An 18,248-nucleotide genomic window follows, 5' to 3' on the forward strand; every position below is an offset into this window, starting at 1 on the left:
TGGGCTTGGCACATGATCAGGATCTGGATTTTGATTTAAAAAGAGACCATCCTCCTCTCCTCCCTCCCCCCCCCCACAGTTAAGGAGGGGAAACCTAAAGCTTCTGAGAAAAACAAAAGCACCAGTAAAATTTAGGAAATTTTGGAAAACAACCACAGCGTCCTTGGGACTCCGACAAGCTGCACACACCCACAGTTCCACCACGCACTTGGACAAGGCTTTCAGCCGCCTCAGACCTCTGCCTGCAGCTCAGCCTGGCTCACAGGCCCTTGTCCTGCATTTCCTGTAAACAGGGAACACTTCCTCCCTAGAGATGACCTGGCAATGAACTAGCAATGGCTGACGTTAGGATGCACCACACCCAAAGCCCTGCTGTGCCAGAAGGTACAATGGGAGGCTGATAATACATAATAGGTTATTAAAATCTGCTGTGCCCTTTATAGACTCCTCAGTATGCATTATTTACATTGAGTGTTGGCAACTGCAGCGCTTTTACTTTCATTAAATCGTTAGCTTTCCATGTAAAGAGCTTTTTCTATCAAAAGACAATAGCAAGGGACACAGTTGGCAAAGCCTCTTCTAAGGGATCAACACAACTATTTATACTTTGTCAATTCTCCCTTTTTTCTCCTCCCTTTCTTTGTGGATGGGTCTCACACTTGAACAGTTCCAGTATTTACCCATAGACAATGCTGAGGCACAAGCACCCCAGTATCACTTGGAAGTCTTAGCTAGCGTAAGTAAAATGAAGATCTTACAAGCTAGTAACAATAGGAATCTCAGGTTTCAGAGTAACAGCCGTGTTAGTCTGTATTCGCAAAAAGAAAAGGAGGACTTGTGGCACCTTAGAGACTAACCAATTTATTTGAGCATAAGCTTTCGTGAAATCTCCATTTTGTTAATGTGAAACCTCTCTGCCTTCTTCAGATAGTACGGGCCATTTATCTGTATCATGTCTGAATATTCCTCGTACCTCATCTAGAGAGAGCTAGAGGAAAATAGGGAAAATGCCCACTATTCAGAAGGACATGCATGAATTGATCCTGCACCTTCAACTCAAGTACAAACTGCCACTGACAATGAAATCATATGGCATTTTCTTCCCATTCTTCTGTTTCAGATGACCACTCTGGGTCATATTCTGGTCTCTGATACACTGATGTAAATCTGGAGTAACTCTATGGTCTTTACACTAGTGAATTGAGAACAGAATATGGTCCCCTCTGTCTCCGGTCATATCCTTTTGACAATCATTTCTCCCATAAACCCTGACAGTGCTAACCAGCAAAGAAAGTAGTGCATAATATTACAAGAAAAAAGAAAAGGGTTATTTACACCTCTGGGAGATCCGGCCATCAGCCTGTCGTTCGGTGGATATTTATGTTTGAGAGGAAGGATGGCCCAATGGCTAGGGTACTAGCCAAGGACTTGGTTCAAGTCCCTGTTCCACCACCAACATCCTGTGTGACTGTGGGCAAGATACTTAGCCGCTCTTTTCCTCAGTTCCCCAGGGGGATAAAAGCAATGCCCTGCTTCACGGGGGTGTTCTGAAGTGCTCAGATACGACAGTATCTAACAGAGAACTGTACTGGCTGTTTAACTTGGGGCACAGTCCTGCTCCAGTGAAGCCAGTAACAAAACTGCCATTTATTCCAAGGTGAGAAGGATTCATCCCTCAGAGCCCTATCCTGATATGGCAGAGCCATGTTTATTTAAATGCTTTGTGGATTAACGATAACATTCCTGTAGTCAGTCAGGGATGCAGAAATGTATCTGGAAGTATTTAGCATGTGTGTTTGCTCATCTCGTCATTTCTTGCCGGGGGTTGTCTTGAGTTATGGGCGCTGAGTTCCTTTCGATCAGACAGTTGGCATGATGCTTTCTGTACATATACTCATGGAGGACAAGAGCGCCAAACGACGGAAGATTTATCTACTGCTGTTGCCCATAGAATTGCAATTTAAAAAAGAAAAATGCAGTAAGGCATCTTAGAGAACATTAAAATCATGTCATCCTGAGGAAGTTGCACAAGGCTATGAGGCTAGACAGAGTGGAGACATAATAATGGCATGCAGTGGAGTTTGTTTGAACTGCTCAGTGCTTGTAGAGTAAATCCACACAATAGATCTTGAGTCGGATATTCTGCTGTCTTGCTCCGTGCATGCAATTGACTCTTAAAGAATGTACAATGTACCAGTGCCCTGTGGGTCGGAAAGGAGAATTTTGCCTTGTGTGGATCAAGTGTTGCTTTCCAAAGCTCTGTTCTCTGGGTGGCTTTTGGTGTAAACAATATGGCAATTACACATGTATATTTGCATATGCAATTCTAACACTCTAGGCTTTGATATGCCCTTCTGGATCAGACCATTGATTCATCTACTCTGGAGTTTGATATGAGGAACTCAGTTTAACAGATTAGGTAAATCAGATCATTAAACAGGGGAATGGAGTAAGGCAACACATTATAGTCCTCACAGAAAACACAATTTGGCACAATTCCCTTAGAGTTAAGAAGAGTGAAATCATAAAAAGAAAGATGCCACCTTAGAAAGAGACTCAATGGGATGCAAACAACACGCTGTACCAGATTCAAACACCTCTTGCAGTAGCCAACATTTTTAATAATCTCCTTATTAATAGACAGCCCTAAGTGTTTGGCATCTAACTCAACAGGCCTGAGGTGGCAACAGAGTTGGCTGAAGATGGAGGGCACAATTTTACAGTCAGATGAGTTCTTGAATTTCTACAACTGTTGGGAATAATGCCAGGAGAGAGGATAAAATTTAGTGCTCCTAAAGTGTTTACAATAATAGAGCCAGTTATCTTTCCATAGCAGATGATGAATTTCCATACTTCATCTTTTTTCAAGAGTTTTTGTAACATAGGAATGATCTTTTTCAAATCAGGAAAGGTTGCTGGGTGTATCAAGGGCTGAGTCAACAAGCACAAGTGAATATGAAGATTCCTTAAAAGAATCAACCTGCTTCGAACTGGCATTACAAACAACTTGTATGTAACTGAGCCCAAATCAGAGAATGACCTCTAAACATTTACAGCATTATTGATTTCAGTTCACTTTCATCCATGCATAAAATAGGTCAACAGCTGGATATGTGCAGGTAGGGAAAGACAATGGACAACAGAATCTGGAATTTCAAAAGCAATACTACAGATATGGAGAAATCCGTAGTCTTTTTTTACCACTTATAGAGTGGAGACAACCTCTCTGTTAGGCCGGTTAAGGGTATTTTCTTCAGGGCAGTAACAACACCAATGTCTAAGGTCCAAGGGCTATCCCTAAGGGAGAGAAGGTTGAGAGTGCCACTCAAAATTATTAAGCTTTGGAGTTAGCTGGTGGGGATCTCCCACAATGCATTTCATATTGTTGCATTATACCTGGAAGATCCAATTCCAGTCATCAAAGGGTTAACCCCTTCTAGTAACCAGGCAGAAACCAATGACTTCTGGTATGTTTTGGAGAATCTTAAACAATCACCTCCAGAACTGTGTGGGAAAAGTGAGGTGTTCAAGAAGAATGTGACTCTGCTGAAGAGTCAAATTGGCCCTAAAGGTGAAAGCAACAAGAATGCTGCAGGAAGGAAATCTAGTAATAGGCAGCTACCACCCAGGCTTTGTGTGAGTATAAAGAGGACCCCTTCTGCTTCCATTGAAACCAACAGTAAAACTCACATGGACTTCCATGGGCTTTGGAGAATCTAACTAAACAAAGGGTTTAAGGTCCCAAATTATTAGCAGACCCCAAATGCTGGTTTTAAAACTCTGTAGATATCAGAGACAGACATAAGCTGCAACATTCAGATGCTGATTTCAAGTCCTGTATCATGGGGTTCAAATCCAGGGTTTTGGTTCAGGCCCAGATCTACATGTGACATTTGAAGATGGAATATTTGAATTCAGTGTCCCCTCCACTTAGCTACTAAGTCCTAAGGCCAGGATTCTGTGGTTCCCATGCAACAAATAAGGACACTGAAAAACACTTAAAGAAGAGTGGGCACTTCAGGAAAATGCTAACTGCTTAATTTTAGGTGATTGTTTGATATCATCAGCTGTTGTAGGGATAGGGAACTGAGAACTTTTCATGACATCCAGATGATGGGCAGTTCTAATACACGTGATGCTGCTCATACATACAATCATTGAATCCCGTATCTTTATTGCCCAGATCCAGAACTGGAATGTTGACACAAAGTGTTGGAGGAGGGAAGAATGGGAGACACAGACACAGACAGAACTTAATGGACATATTTATGTTAGGATGAAATACCAGGAATCTGCCTGGTCATTTCTTAAGATGGAGACCAAAGCCCCCATCAGATGTATATGATACAGTGATGAGCTAGTATAAATGCCTAGATAGATAGACAGATAGATGATTTGTGGCAGCCTTCCAAGGACTTACAGCAACAGGTTTCAAAGACAAAAAATACTTGCATTATAAAGGAACAAGATCAGAGGGGAAATAAGCAGAGGTATAACACAGAACCTGCTGCAATAAGTGCTATTGGGACAGAGAAACAAATCTAAGGAGAATTTTAAATACAGATTGGTAACTCCAAGAAAGAGATCAGCAGTGCTCTACCACACCACATATCACTCCTTCCAACCCACAAACAACTGATCCAGCAATACAAGCAGCCTCAGAAGTGTCAGTTCATGGAGCCTGTGTTGTTACATGGCCAGAAGCCATGGCCCAGTTATAACCACTTTAGGCAGGAAAACAAAAGACAAAAGCTAGCAAGAGCCAGGCGTTCTTCTATTTCTTAAACTTGATTCTGCTTATTTGACAAAATGCTCTGGATGCAGATTAATTTTGGTTTTACTCAGTATTTATTGTTTTACCTGCCAGGGGGCAAAATTCTCATCTTTGAGTGACCGTGCCTGCCTCTGCAATGTTTTTTGCCATCATTGTGTGAGTGGTATGTCCACTGATCTTACTGAAAGCTCTGCAAACTGACCAGTGTGGAATCCTCAGCTCAGATCCATAGGGTGAATCCGAAAGGTGAATTTTGCCCTGGAAGATGCGATCTGTGAGAGCCTGGATAAATGGACTGAAGTTGTCTAATCTCATCACAGGTTCGGAAAGCGTCCCAGTATACTCTGCTATAATTCTGTTCTGTGGTTCTCTACAGCAACGCTCTACACTGATTGATAACACTTATCCCTAAACCCTGTGGGAGCAATATAGTGAATTATTTGTTTTCTCTTTCTCCAGGGATGGAAGCATACCAGTATAATCAGTGGCCCAGCCATCTCTGCTCTTCACAGATACCAATTAGTCCTACACATAAAGTACATGCCTGAAAAAGGAAAAATGCTGCCCAATTCAAGAATATCTTTGTGTATATGAAGTCAGGCACAAACAATAATGCTGAAGCCATTGGCAGAAAGGCTACAAACAGACAAAGGGGTAGCTCCAGATAGCAAGAGAAAGAGCTTGTCCCAGCTCCATACCAAATCACATGAGGTGAAGCTGGGAAACAAAATTGTGGGAGATCAGAAACAATCTGTTTAATCATCTGTTGAAATGAAACACACTGCAAATATAGGCATCTTTTATCGGACACCACTCAACGAATTCCCAGGAAATCACTCCTTACCTAACATGCTTCCTCCCATATCCCAAAACCTTTCTTTTCTACTCTCCTTCAGTCCCTCCTCCAAAAGAATCCACTCACACATCTTTGCCATGGCTCAGGTGATACCACCATCATCTGTGGAAGATGCATTCCAGACTCTCCCTCAAACATCCTGTTGTTTTTCTTTAGTCCTGTAGCATACTGGGAGGAGGGTTATCATCCCATTCTCTTGACTTTTCATCAGAGACATTTCATCTCATGCAGAGCCTGGATATTCTCTTACTTCTCTGAGTAGCTCCCCTATGAGATGGGTCTCTCTGTAACATGTTACAATGGGGCAATGAGGTATCCCATAATTAAGTGTCATGCCTTGAGAGGTACTGCGGCAGCTTGTGGCCTGATGTGATATTGTTGTCACTGACAAAATGTCACCTGACAGTTATGCCGTGGATCCTGTAAAATGTTGGAAGAAAGGGGAGGAAACCCTACAAGAAAGGAAAACTGACTGCAAGTTACTATCATTTGATGGGTTTCAGGGTAGCAGCCATGTTAGTCAGTATCCGCAAAAAGAAAAGGAGGACTTGTGGCACCTTAGAGACTAACCAATTTATTTGAGCATAAGCTTTCGTGAGCTACAGCATCCGACGAAGTGAGCTGTAGCTCATGAAATTTTATGCTCAAATAAATTGGTTAGTCTCTAAGGTGCCACAAGTCCTCCTTTTCTTATCATTTGATGGGTGCTTGTTGACCGATGTTAAAGGAATTGGTGGCTCCTCAGCATAGTTCCTAGTGATTCAGTGTTTATACCACAAAACCCATCAGCACAGCTGGCTCTAATTGGTCCCCTTGTTGGCAATCTCAGGGTATGTCTATACGACAAGCACTACAGCTATACTACTGCAGTGTAGACTTTTGCTGCAGCGATGGAAAGTTTTTATTTCTTCTCTGAGGTAAATCCACTCCTTCGAGAAGCAGTAGCTAGGTCATTGGAATAATTCTTCTGCCAACCAGTGGTGTCTACACCAGGGTTTTGGTCAGTTTTACTATGTCTCACATGCTGTTAATTTTCCACACCCCGAGTGATACAGCTAGGGCAACCTAAATTTTAGGTGTAGACCAGGCCTCAATAAAGAGGCCAAGAGGCCATGGAGATGGAACTACCCTCTAACACCTAGCTGTGGTCCTCATATGTCTAAATTGAGGCTTATTGTTGGGGCTGAATTGGGGATATTTGTATTCCTGGTGCCCATGCTTTTCTCTGGGTAAAAAGAAGTCCCCATATCACCTTAAATTCACACGAAGAGGTTAAGAGAAAAAAAAGAGAATGGTAATTGTTTTAACAGAATCATTTCAAGCTCTGCCTTAGCTCCTGCATGCCAACAATCAAAAACTCCAGGGCCTCAGTCATTCAAGTTAGTGTCTAAGAAATGTACTTTCTCACTCAACAGATCTGCAACCCCGTGTGTATGCAGTCGCATACCTGCTTTGTTGACAGCATAAGATTTAACTTCCGTAAGCACTGCAGAATCAATGCTGCGACGGGAGAGGAAGCTGCATTCTATTCTGCTTCTTGCATAACCAACAGAATGGTAAACTCGGATTGCAGGATCTTTGTTACTAGTGATCATATAAGGGGCAGAAAGAATCCAGCGTGGCGTTCAGTAGAGCTGGCCAGAGGATGGCAATTCCATTTCGCAGGCACTTTCAAGGTTTCAAAATTTGGTTTTCTCCAAAACCTTAATGTTTCCACGGAAATGGGTCTGAGACCCAGGCCGTGCGCTGTCTGATTTAGAGCGAAGTTTTTCATCCCAGGTCACACTGCCATAGGAGAGTAGGTATTAGAACCAGGCTAGCACACCAACCCCCATGCTATAGCATCTGAGAGTCGAAACCAATATGACTCTGAGCAACATTTACCATCATCAACATGTCCTTTAGTCACGACTGTTCAGACCAGCTTTAGTTTGCAGGTTCTACACTGAATTAGCATGGCTGACAATTAGAAATATCAGGTCAGCTCTCCAGGTGGTATAAAATGGCATAGCGCTATTTAGTGCAGCACCAATTTACTTTACTTGGAATGAGCATCTAGCTCATTCTTTTTTCATCTGGATTCATTTTTGTGGTCCTTTTTCTGACTATAACAAAGGCTTCTCCCTGTTTTTCTGACTCTGTGCTCTGGATTCACTAGGAAGAAGACAGAACATATCACACAAAGTAACTCACTGATAACATGGCACATACTGTAGAGCTGGGACCGAGAGCATGGCCCTGATTATTTTTTTCCTCCCTTTCTTTCCTTTTTTAGCCAAACGATTAATCTTCCTTTGTTTACTTTTGGCACCATAACTTAGTAACTAAAACTTGGAACAAGACGCTTTACATTTTATTTTGGTTTTATTGCCAGTTTTCTATTCCATACTTTCCATGGAAAACACTCACCACAAGTTCAACCTAATCAGCTCCATTCTGCTCTGGAGGACTCTAAGATGGAAGAGGAACTGTCATTCCCTGGAGCAGTACAGACTTAACAGGATCAGCTACTTTATTAACTGTGTGCAGCCAGCTTGGGAACAGGCAGAACAGGGAGAGGGAAATGTATTGTGGTGGGCTCACATGGAAACCTGTAAAGATCACAAAAGTATTTCGCCTAGTAAAACAAACAAACAAACCTGTTTGTGACTGGAGTGAGAGATTAAGCAGTGCATCTATCATAGCCCACAGCATGAACCTTCCAGCTGTTTGCATTGTCAATGGAAAAAGATCTGTACAGTTTACACAATCTTGCTTGTTCTTGACTGAAAGTCTACTAAGTGTTGTGAGTGGTACTTTTGTAAGCATTCAGCAAGGCCTAACTCTGCTCTCATTGAAATCAATTGGGAATTTTACCATTGAATTCAATGCGAACAAAGTTAGACCAGTGCTGAGTGCTTTTGAAAACCCAATGCTATGAATGGCAATGTCCTTTTGTTACCAAGAGAATACCTTTGAAGGTTTAGATTGCAGGGCAGCACAAGCAAATGTGAGTCCCAATGTCGTTCTCAGCCCAGCGTGCTGTTGCCCTGATATTTGGGCATGAGGCAGGAGAATGTTTTAATTGTTCATTAACTGTCTTATTCTGACATCCATATATAATAGTGGTTTCTGAATGCCATCATGGTGGGGAAATAAGCTCAAGAAAATGTAGAGATTTTGATGAGATTGCCATCCATTTCCCTTGCACCTGTCTGCAACTAGCTCCTCCAAAAACTGAAAACATGACATGGCTCCTATGCTTCAGTGTGATCAGGCCACTTTACCTGTAAGTGATGTGAGGGTGTCCATATCAGAAGAAGGGGAAGGTGTGGCAGCCTTTCCTATCAAGCTCAGAGGGAGGGGAGGACATAGGAATGGAGTAAACTGCTGGCCCTAGTCAGAAAGCTGTTATCTTCAAGGATGTCCTTTTGGCCGGGGTTCCCTTTGGATATGAAAGCACATGGCAGATTTAAGATTGGATACTCAGCAATTGTACCGTGAAAATAAACTGAGCTTCTGGAATGTTGAAGCTGCTCAGTGGTCTCTTCTGCAAGTACATGAATACAGGTAATTGGGGCCTTACTAACTGGCTTATATCTCCCAAAGACTAGGGGGCAACATGTAGTAACATTAATTTCCCTGTATTGCAGTAACCGTCTCTGTAATAGTAGAGGAGCTGCAAAATTCTCCAAAGCAGAGAAGCAAAGCTGAATGCTTAACATCTGGGACTCTACAAGAAGCTGTGTGACTCTGAACACTTCCTCCCATCCCCTCATCTTTCCCTTTTACCCTCAGTCTCTGAAAGGCAGATTTGCTAACGTGTGTGGTGTAAGAAATTGGGCCTCCAATTATCTGCTGTCATGTCTCAAAGCAAGAAATATGGACAGTGAAGTGGTTGCACAGTGAGTTCTGAAGGCACAATGAATGTGTTTCCTAAGTCTCCCAACCTTGCATAATATTCACAGAAATCCCAGGCTAGCATTGCTAACACTTCACCTCATCAGTCCTCCATCCCCCTTTTTAGCTGTCAGCTTAAAATGTCTTTTTCTTCCCTTGTTTCATTATGCATCTATCTCATTTTCAATCATTGGCCTGAGTTTATTCACCCTGTAATTTCTTTACATCACTGCCATATACTATCTTGTATTATTTAAGTCTGTGAAGCATTTGGGGTTCAAGTTTATAGGAAAAAAATTATAGTGGCCAATCCTACAGTACGTACTCAGGCATAATTCCTGTTGGTTTCAATGGCAGTTTTACCCGTGTAAGGACTACAAGATCAGGCCTAAGGAGGTGTCATATAATTTACAAGCCATTGCTTCCGAAGTCAAATTAGCTGAGGAGGAAGAAATTTCTGTGCTCTTCTGATCCACAGCTTTGCTTTAATTTCTTGGAATTCAAGTTCCATTCCAGAAACTGGAGTGATAGTCTGGGTGGGGAGGTCAGAAGGTCAGTCAGTCAAGGTGAAGTTGGCAAGGAGATGTAGCGGGCTAAGACGTGATTTGCTGGCCCAAACTGGCTAACTGTGTCCAATAGATGGGTCCAAATCCTTCAGCAAGATGAAGAATAAATGAAGAGGCCTTTACTATCAGAGGGCTAAGAAGGAATGGTTGAGCAGATGGATGAAGACTGCCAGAGAAATAAGGATCTAAAAATTAACAGTCTGGCAGGTACTGGTAGCCTAATTATGCTCCCTTTGAGGCAGAGGATAAGCCAGAAGAACCCCTGTGTTGCTACCGATAAACCAAAGGTGAAGTAGGTTTAGCATATGTGGACAGAGCACAAAAAGGTGTTCACTGCTGATAGGCCTCAATCTGCTACCTTCAGGCCTTTGAAGAGATATCATCTAATTAAGCCAACCAATTACTCAAGTGAAAGGGTCCTTTATTAGCTCTTTAAAGGGGGGGTCCTGGCAAAAGAGACAGTGCCTCTTAAATACATTCTCCCATCCATTAACTCTAATTGGTCCATTAAGATAAAACTAATTGTTGTGTGCCACTGAAAAGCCTATATTAAGGCCGCTTTACATTAAACCCCCATGGGTCCCATGAAAGCAGAGTTCTTGCAGGATAATTAAAAGTGTACTATCAGCTATAAATAACTTTGTCGGCCTGAACAACAAACCATAAACTATTGGATTAGATTTGTAACAACAACAAAAAAGCAATTGCATTTTTAATGGTATGGTATATATACACTGTATTATTTAGCAGTGAAGGAAAGAGGATTCTGGAACGGCCTCAGAATTGTGATACCAATCTCTCACTCTATAAATCTCAAATATAAATATAAGATCAACCAGGGTGTATGTGGGAGATAACACATTCCTGGCATATTCTGCATCAAGGATGGACCTGGTAATTTGAAATCTGTACATGCACTGGCCAGTCTCTCACACCTCATCTCCCTGCCTCTATTTGGAGCTGAGCTCCTTCCACAAGGTGTTGAGTACCATTACATCTCACGGACTTCATCCTATGTCCTATAATCACCACCCAAGGTAAATCTGCTGCTATGCACAAGGGGCCCAGTTCAACCCTGGTTTAACTCCATTGAAATTGACTTTTGGCCCATATGATTGTGAACAGATTAGCTCAAGGAAATCTGGGCATGTGCCAAATAAAGGAATAATCGTAAACTCAACCCTGCCGGTCATGGTAATCAGAAACATTACTTCCAGGAAATTTAGAATTGTACCTTGTGGAATAAATGGCATATGCATTCTTACATCCATGCTTCAAGTGATACAGCATGTTTTCAGTTTAAAGCAATTTTTATACAAAAAGTCTCAGGTTTTACAAAAGGAATTATTAATTTTTTTCTGATTTTCACCCTACTTTTGTATTCTTCAAATATATAAAAAAATAATTTGTTTTATTAGGAAAATATAATACATTGCATGAGATATATGTATTACGATAATACATTAGTCTGTGCTTAGATGCAAAGCTGCCTGTTGAAGTAAGGCTATGTATTAGTCTAGAAGATACACACAATAAACAGGCTCTGAAATGCGTGTGCATCTGAACGTACTGATGAATCTGACCATGTACACATTTCAAGCTGTTAGCAGATAACAGTTTAAAGATCTGATACACTAAAATGGGAAATGTGATGGGGCACCTGTCCCACATTGAGCTCTAAGGGATTAATAGAGCCCTAGTGAGGCTGTGCAGGAGGCAGCCAATCAGAGAAGGGCTGAGGAGAGCAGCCAGTCAGGACCAAGCAGACCCATATAAAAAGAGAGCTGCAGGGCAGAGGAGGGCAGTTCTGTGGTGGGAGCCCAGGGGGGAAGGACTGTGTCTCTGGAGGCCTTAGAGAACTGCCAGCACCCTGGACAGAGCAGTGCTGCTAGCAGGGACCGGGGGAGTGAGAGACTGCTCCTGGCTGGTTGCTAGGGTTTGCAGGGTGGGGCCCTGAGGCGAGGGCAAAAAGGCAGGGGCCACAAGAAAGTGACCAGACAGTTTGCTGTGGTAGCCATTAATGGAAGTGGCTGAACAGTGGACTGCAGGTCTCCCGGAAGGGAGGAGCACAGTGTGTGTCATGGCTGGAGGGCTGTGTCACTGAAGAGGATGCCACGATCCTTGGAGGGGCATGGGTCCTAGAGCAGGAGCGATGGTGGCGAGGCACCACCCAAAGAGGGCACGTTTACAGGCAGAGCTAATTCCCAAGACAGCCAGCAGGAGGCACCACAGTGGTGAGTGAACCCCGTTACAGGAAGAAAACGAAAATCTGTATCAGAATACATTTCAGAACACAAGGAAGTATTCAAAAATTTAAAAAAAAAACAGGAGGAAAGGATGAAGTTGAGAGTGTGCGCTGCAGATGGTATGGCCTGATTATTAAATGTAAATATTTATAGGCTAATAATTCTAAGTCAACAACAGGAAACTGTTTATTCGAATGAAAAGTTTTATTTGGGGATTAGAGATTTATTGTTTTCTTAAACTCCGAGGTGACATTTTGTTTTGAGTTCTGTTCTAATTCTGCAGCAAACCACACTGAATTCCATTCATCAAAGCATTAATCTACTGAATACTTTTTCCCCTTGTTCTGCCACCCACAAAAATAAACTCCAGTATTTACCCAGAAAAAATATTAATAGTTTTTTCCACCAATTTTCACCTGTTTTTGTTGTTGGAGTAATAAACCCTGATAACTTCCAGGGGAAAATTAAACTAAAACCCCCAAATGAAGGGCCCCAAGTATGTGGTAGACACCCTTCAGCACTCTTATTCTGATTACAAAGTCACTCTCTGAAACAAGTCCAATTGATAAGAAAAATGATATCAAATTAAAATGTGTTTACAACTCATCAAATTGCTGGGAGGATGTACTGTGAGGGATGAGGAACCAGGGTTACCCACGAGTAGAAGTACCAAACAACAAAGCTTCACTCACTAAGAAATCAGCTTACATAAATCCAATGTGCCTTCTATTAATTTGTACATTTATAGATAAACTCAAGGTGCTCTCTGAAGGGCTAATGAGCACTTAAGGGCTCAAATGAAGACTTAAGTGGTGTGTGGGACTTGTGCTGGCTCTCTGCAATGTGCTGGATTTTACACCTTTAAAACCTTGCAATGCAATATGCCAGTTTTGCATTTCATCTGCAAAGCTCACCTGCTATTGCATCCAAGTAGTTGCTTAGTTGCTTCAAATTCACCTTGCTCTGGGTTTTGCATTTCCCACTTGCGGTCTCCTGGCCTATGCAAAGAATGACATTTATAACATCTTAAAGGGCATCATGTTTTGAAAAGTAACACCCTGAAAGAGGTTCTTTGTGATGACATTAATCAAAGACACCCTGTCACATTGGGTAGGTATAAATTTCACCTACAGTACCATACATAGTTTGTATTGGCAAAGTCTATGGCTATATCTACACCACATAGCAATGTTCCCTTTAATTTTTTACATCCATGTGTGGAATGAATTTTGTTATATGCACCAATATGGAGGTGATGTGTGGCGGGGGGTAGGGCTGAGGGGTTTGAAGTATGGGAGGGGGGTCAGGGCTGGGGCAGAAGGTTGAGGTATGGGGGGTATGAAGGCTCTGGATGGAGTGTGAGCTCTGGGGTGGGGTTGGGAACGAGGGATTGAGGGGGCTCAGGGCTGGGGCAGAGGGGTGGGTTGTGGAGGGGTGAGGGCTCTGGCTGGGGGTGCAGGCTCTGGGGTGGGGCTGGGGATGAGGGATTTGGGGTGCAAGCGTTGGGGAGGACTCCCCCACAGCCCTCTCTCACTGCAGCAACCCAGGGCTGGGGAGAGGCACACCTCTCTGCATGCAGGTGCGTCCCTTGATAGTCTGCTGCATGGCTGTGCAACTTAGAGGGAATTTAGCTACCTAGTTCGCCCAGATGATTGGCACTTGAGTCTGAACACCTGGGACAGCTTAGCCCAGGTGTGAGTGTTCCCAGGACAAAGCCATACCCACATTACTGTGTCCTTACTGTTTATGCACTCACTTGTGTGTGGGGGAGCATAATCCCATGATTCTTTTTGCTGAGATGCTCTAGGAGTCTTTCACAGACAGTTGGAGAACAACCTGTCTGTCATTCAGGGGAAATTATGGGAAGGCATTGGAGGGCTGTCAGCACTCAAGTGGTTTAGTCTGGATTGTGCAAAGTGGGTGGGTTCCAGTGTGAGATAAAGCAGAGCTAGGGCTCCAACCTCCCCAGCCCTGTAAGGCTTAAAGCACCTCCAAAACTGGGCCAGAAGCTTTGTGTGTGTACAACAGGGGGGTTAAGACTAAAACCTGAGTAAGGACCCAAGCTAACTGTGCAATGTAGACATACCTACAGTGAACCTCAGTAATGACTCAGCATGCATGCATCAGTCAGGGTTTCCTGGCTGCAATTCAGATTAATGATCACACAGGTTTGACTGCCCTTCTGTGGCGGTGCAATGGGGATTACAGACCCCGCACTAAGGTTAATGGAGTGGTGGAACAGTACTGGGCCAAGGAGGCATTGTCCCTCAGCAGCTGAAACACATGCTCCCTTCAGAGGACCTGCTTAAAAGGGAGCTCCAGCAGTTAGCCAGTGGGAGAGTAATGGAGGGACTGGCTGTAAGAAAGCAGACGCCGCTGAAGTAGAGTGATCTACAGGGGAAGGACTAGGGCTGTGAGTAAGACTCAGCCAGGAGGGCGGGGGCCTGACCCTGCTTCTTTTCCCCCTTCTCCCTGACCAGGGTGCACAAATGGAGTCTGAGAGTGAACTGGAAAGCCCCCGTGCTCCCCAGCTGAGGCTCTGAATTACTGTGACTGCAAGGCGAAGGCTGGGCCATGCCCCAGACTGAAGGGAAAACAGGGAAGGTAGGAAGTGGCCAGGAGAGGCTGATCTGGAATAGCAGTCAGAAGGGACTGAGCCACTCCTCATCTCTCTCCCTGGGCCGGGACCCAGTGGAGAGGGAGAGCCTGGATCCCTCTACTCTTCCCCCTGGCTGCCTGAGAGATTCCGGAGGACTCCGCTGGAGCGGCAATGAACTGTGCCTTGGATGCTGGGCCCCTGCACTGCCCGGAACAACTGTCCCAGACTCAAGAGAGACTGTTTGCCTGTGGTTTGACCACTAGGCCTGCTGGCCCCAGAGTGAAGCCTGTTACGAAGCGTTGGTGAATGCGGGCAACCTGGAAAAAGGAGAGTGAGCTAAAGATGGGCTGTGGATCTGCAGCACCACCAACAGCAGCAGCAGACCCCATTGCTCCAGCAGCTGGCTGCCCAGCAACACCCCCAAGCCTTGCAGCAGCAGCAGCTTATCAGGGAATTAGCAGCCCAGCAAACAGATCAGCAGCAACAACTGGTGCAGCAGATGGCCACACTGTTTCATCCCCAGAGTGCACCAGGGAGGTCAGCAGTGGGCAACGCTATCCCAGACCCATCCCCGAGTCCTCCACTAAAGCTAACAAAAATGGGGCTGGAGGATGACCTGGAGCTGTTCCTAGTAACAGTTGCCATGGGCACCATCTATCTGCCGTGCATCGATGGGGATATGTGCCCTTACCCCACAAAGAAGTTGCAATTGAGGGTGCAAGACCACAATGAGGATATCTGGGTGGGCATAGCCTTAAACCTTGTGTATCCAGTGATAACTGGGAGAGATTGGAGATCTTTTAGAGACCTGATGAGGTCTGAGAATGGGGAGCCTCTGAAAGGGACAGACAGTGATGCTGGAGATGGGGAGACAACCGAGATGCAAGCCTTACCAGGCAAAGGCAAGGAGGAAGACCCAGGAGAAGGAATATCGCCTCCCGCGGACGACGGCTCGATGGGGGCGGGAGAGACTTGCCCCAATGGAGACAATAAAGTGAGCCAGCAGTGATCGACATGTTGTCCGACAACATGGATTTTGTGGAAGAACAAAGAAATGACCCAATGAGATGAGCCTACGAACCCCAAGGAGTTTCTGCTCCACCCCATGAAGGCGATGGCCCTTGGGAAATAATCACAGATCAGGGCAGCAAGCTTATGTCCCAATTTAGGAAGGAACTGTTGAAAATAAAAGCCTTCAGAAAAACGGTGCCATCCCCAATCCGATGGGCTGGTAGAGAGATTTAATCAGACCATGAAAAGTATGCTGCAGAAGTTCACGGCCTCGAAACCTCACCACTCGGACCAATTACTTCTGCCACCCCTGTTCACTGCCTGGGAAATCCTATGCCTATTGAAATCAATGGTGAAATTCCCATTAACCTTAATGATGCAGGATCCGGCCTCTGTCACCTACTTCCTGGATGACCTTGGGCATGACACATGATCCCTTTGTGCTTCAGTTCCCTACCTCACAGGGGCATGTGTGAGAATAGATTCATTACTGTGTATGAGGCATTCTGCATGCGGATACTTTGGTGAAAATGAATGGGGTCTGGGTGTCCAACACCCCTGGATATTCAAAACTCAAGACAGCTTTGAAAATCTCAGCCCTAAAAGGTATTTTAATTTTTTACCCAAACCTCAGAAAGCTTTGAATAGAGTCAGGCTAGATGTGAGAGCCAACATTTAGCATTTTCCCAGCTCTTTACCATCTCAATATAAGTCCTGTCCTAGATGGCTTGGTTTCTACTGTATTTCCTAATGGGCCCTTTTTCACATTGGAAATCAGCGTACAAGGCTGGAATAGTAGGGGATACTATTCAGGGGCATTGGTTAAACTGTGTGTGGGGAGTCCAGGACTGGAATAGTAGGGAATGCCACATAGTAGCATTATGATGCCTTGACAGAGATGTGTGTGAGAAGCCCAAGTCTGGCATATCTGCAGGGGGGAGGCTATGGGTCAGGACTAAGATAGATTAGCATAGCTGTAGTAGGAGGCCAGGACTGGAACAGTAGGCAGTGCTGCAAAGGAGAATTGAGATACATCCGCGTAGCTACATGTGAGGAGCCCCAGATTGGAATAGCAGAGGATGCTGCCAGGCAGGAGTGAGATGCGTTGGCTGCATATGGGAAGCTTGCACAGCACTTCTCCACATAGTGCTTGGCTCTAGTACTCTTCTTGACCCATTTTTTGGGGTGTGGGAGGGAAATGAATGAATGCATTATTTTATTATTTTTAATCCACTAAATGAGTTATGTGGTTTGCCTGTCTCCTAATTAGTCTGATAGGAAAATAAGTATTTCCTGGCAATAGCAGCCATCAGAGCACACATGTGGGAGGCTGTATCTTTTTAATGACACCCACACACTTACACATCCTGTCAATTTTAAAGCATATAAGAAGCCTTACAGACTAGAGAAAGCAAATGTTCTCAGCTTTATATTTCTTCCTCATTACCTTCTCGGTTTCCCTTTTTCCCCATTAAAATGATCATCATTATTGCACACAAATTGCTTGAATATGACTCAAGTGTACAGGCTCCCAAGAACAATAATATAAAAGTGGGGTGTGTGTATGTTTCACCCATGATTTTGCACACAGCTAACTCGTGTATACTCCCTCCAACCATCCAAGATTGCGGCTTCCCTGAGCAATCTTCTTACTACCTTCTACCTTCTTACTCTGTATTTGCCTTCTGCAATGATTTAAATGCTGTCACTTGCTGCTGTGCACAGTGGAAATTAACTATTTTCCTTATAAATCCAGACTGGAGATTAAAAGACTTCAGCTGGGTCAAGACACCTACCAGACACAAACTCCCATAGCCTTTAATTGCCATACGTCTGTAACAAAAGCCTTGAGCAGCAGGGTGCTCAAGGCTGAGGTGGATGAAAGTAAGGTTAAGCATTAGCGGCACCAAGAAATTGCACTGAAATTAATGGTGCTCCGCACCTTGAAGATCTGGTAAGCCTCAAGCCCCTGCCTTACTCTCAAAAGTAGGGAATTTTTAAAAAAGAAGGCAGAGTGTGAGTGGAGCACAGAGGCATCTGAGGAGACTGGGGTTTAGGAACCCCCACTCATGCTGACAGTGCCAGACACTTAGTTATTTGCACCCCTCTTGGACTTCTAGCTGCTAGGTAGGGGCAATGTGGTGTCCATGCAGCTGCATTCTCAGTGCTGCAGCCTAAAGGTGCCCTGGTCTCTCTGTCATGGGCTTCACTTTTTATCACATTTCTGCAAGAGGTTGTGTGGCCCATTGGCTTAGCCACCAACCTTGGGTGGGGGAGACCTGGGTTCTAGTCCTAAATCTGGTACTAGCCTGCAGAG

General features: G+C 44.2%; 1 protein-coding gene across 3 annotated transcripts in view; it reads right to left on the reverse strand.

Moving 5' to 3' along the window:
- FGD5 (FYVE, RhoGEF and PH domain containing 5) overlaps window positions 1–18,248 on the reverse strand; it is a 152,110-nt gene that overhangs the window by 103,245 nt on the left and 30,617 nt on the right. For 2 of the 3 annotated variants that reach the window (XM_084633330.1, XM_084633329.1), the window contains exon 3: window positions 13,236–13,319. The exons of the other annotated variant lie outside the window; for it this stretch is intronic. In XM_084633330.1, coding sequence (XP_084489456.1) covers window positions 13,236–13,319 — 84 coding nt within the window. The remainder of the gene's footprint in view (window positions 1–13,235; window positions 13,320–18,248) is intronic. 3 annotated transcript variants of the gene reach the window in all.

The sequence above is a fragment of the Lepidochelys olivacea genome, assembly GCF_965140295.1.
Source record: "Lepidochelys olivacea isolate rLepOli2 genome assembly, chromosome: 7".
NCBI classification, from domain to species: domain Eukaryota; kingdom Metazoa; phylum Chordata; order Testudines; family Cheloniidae; genus Lepidochelys; species Lepidochelys olivacea.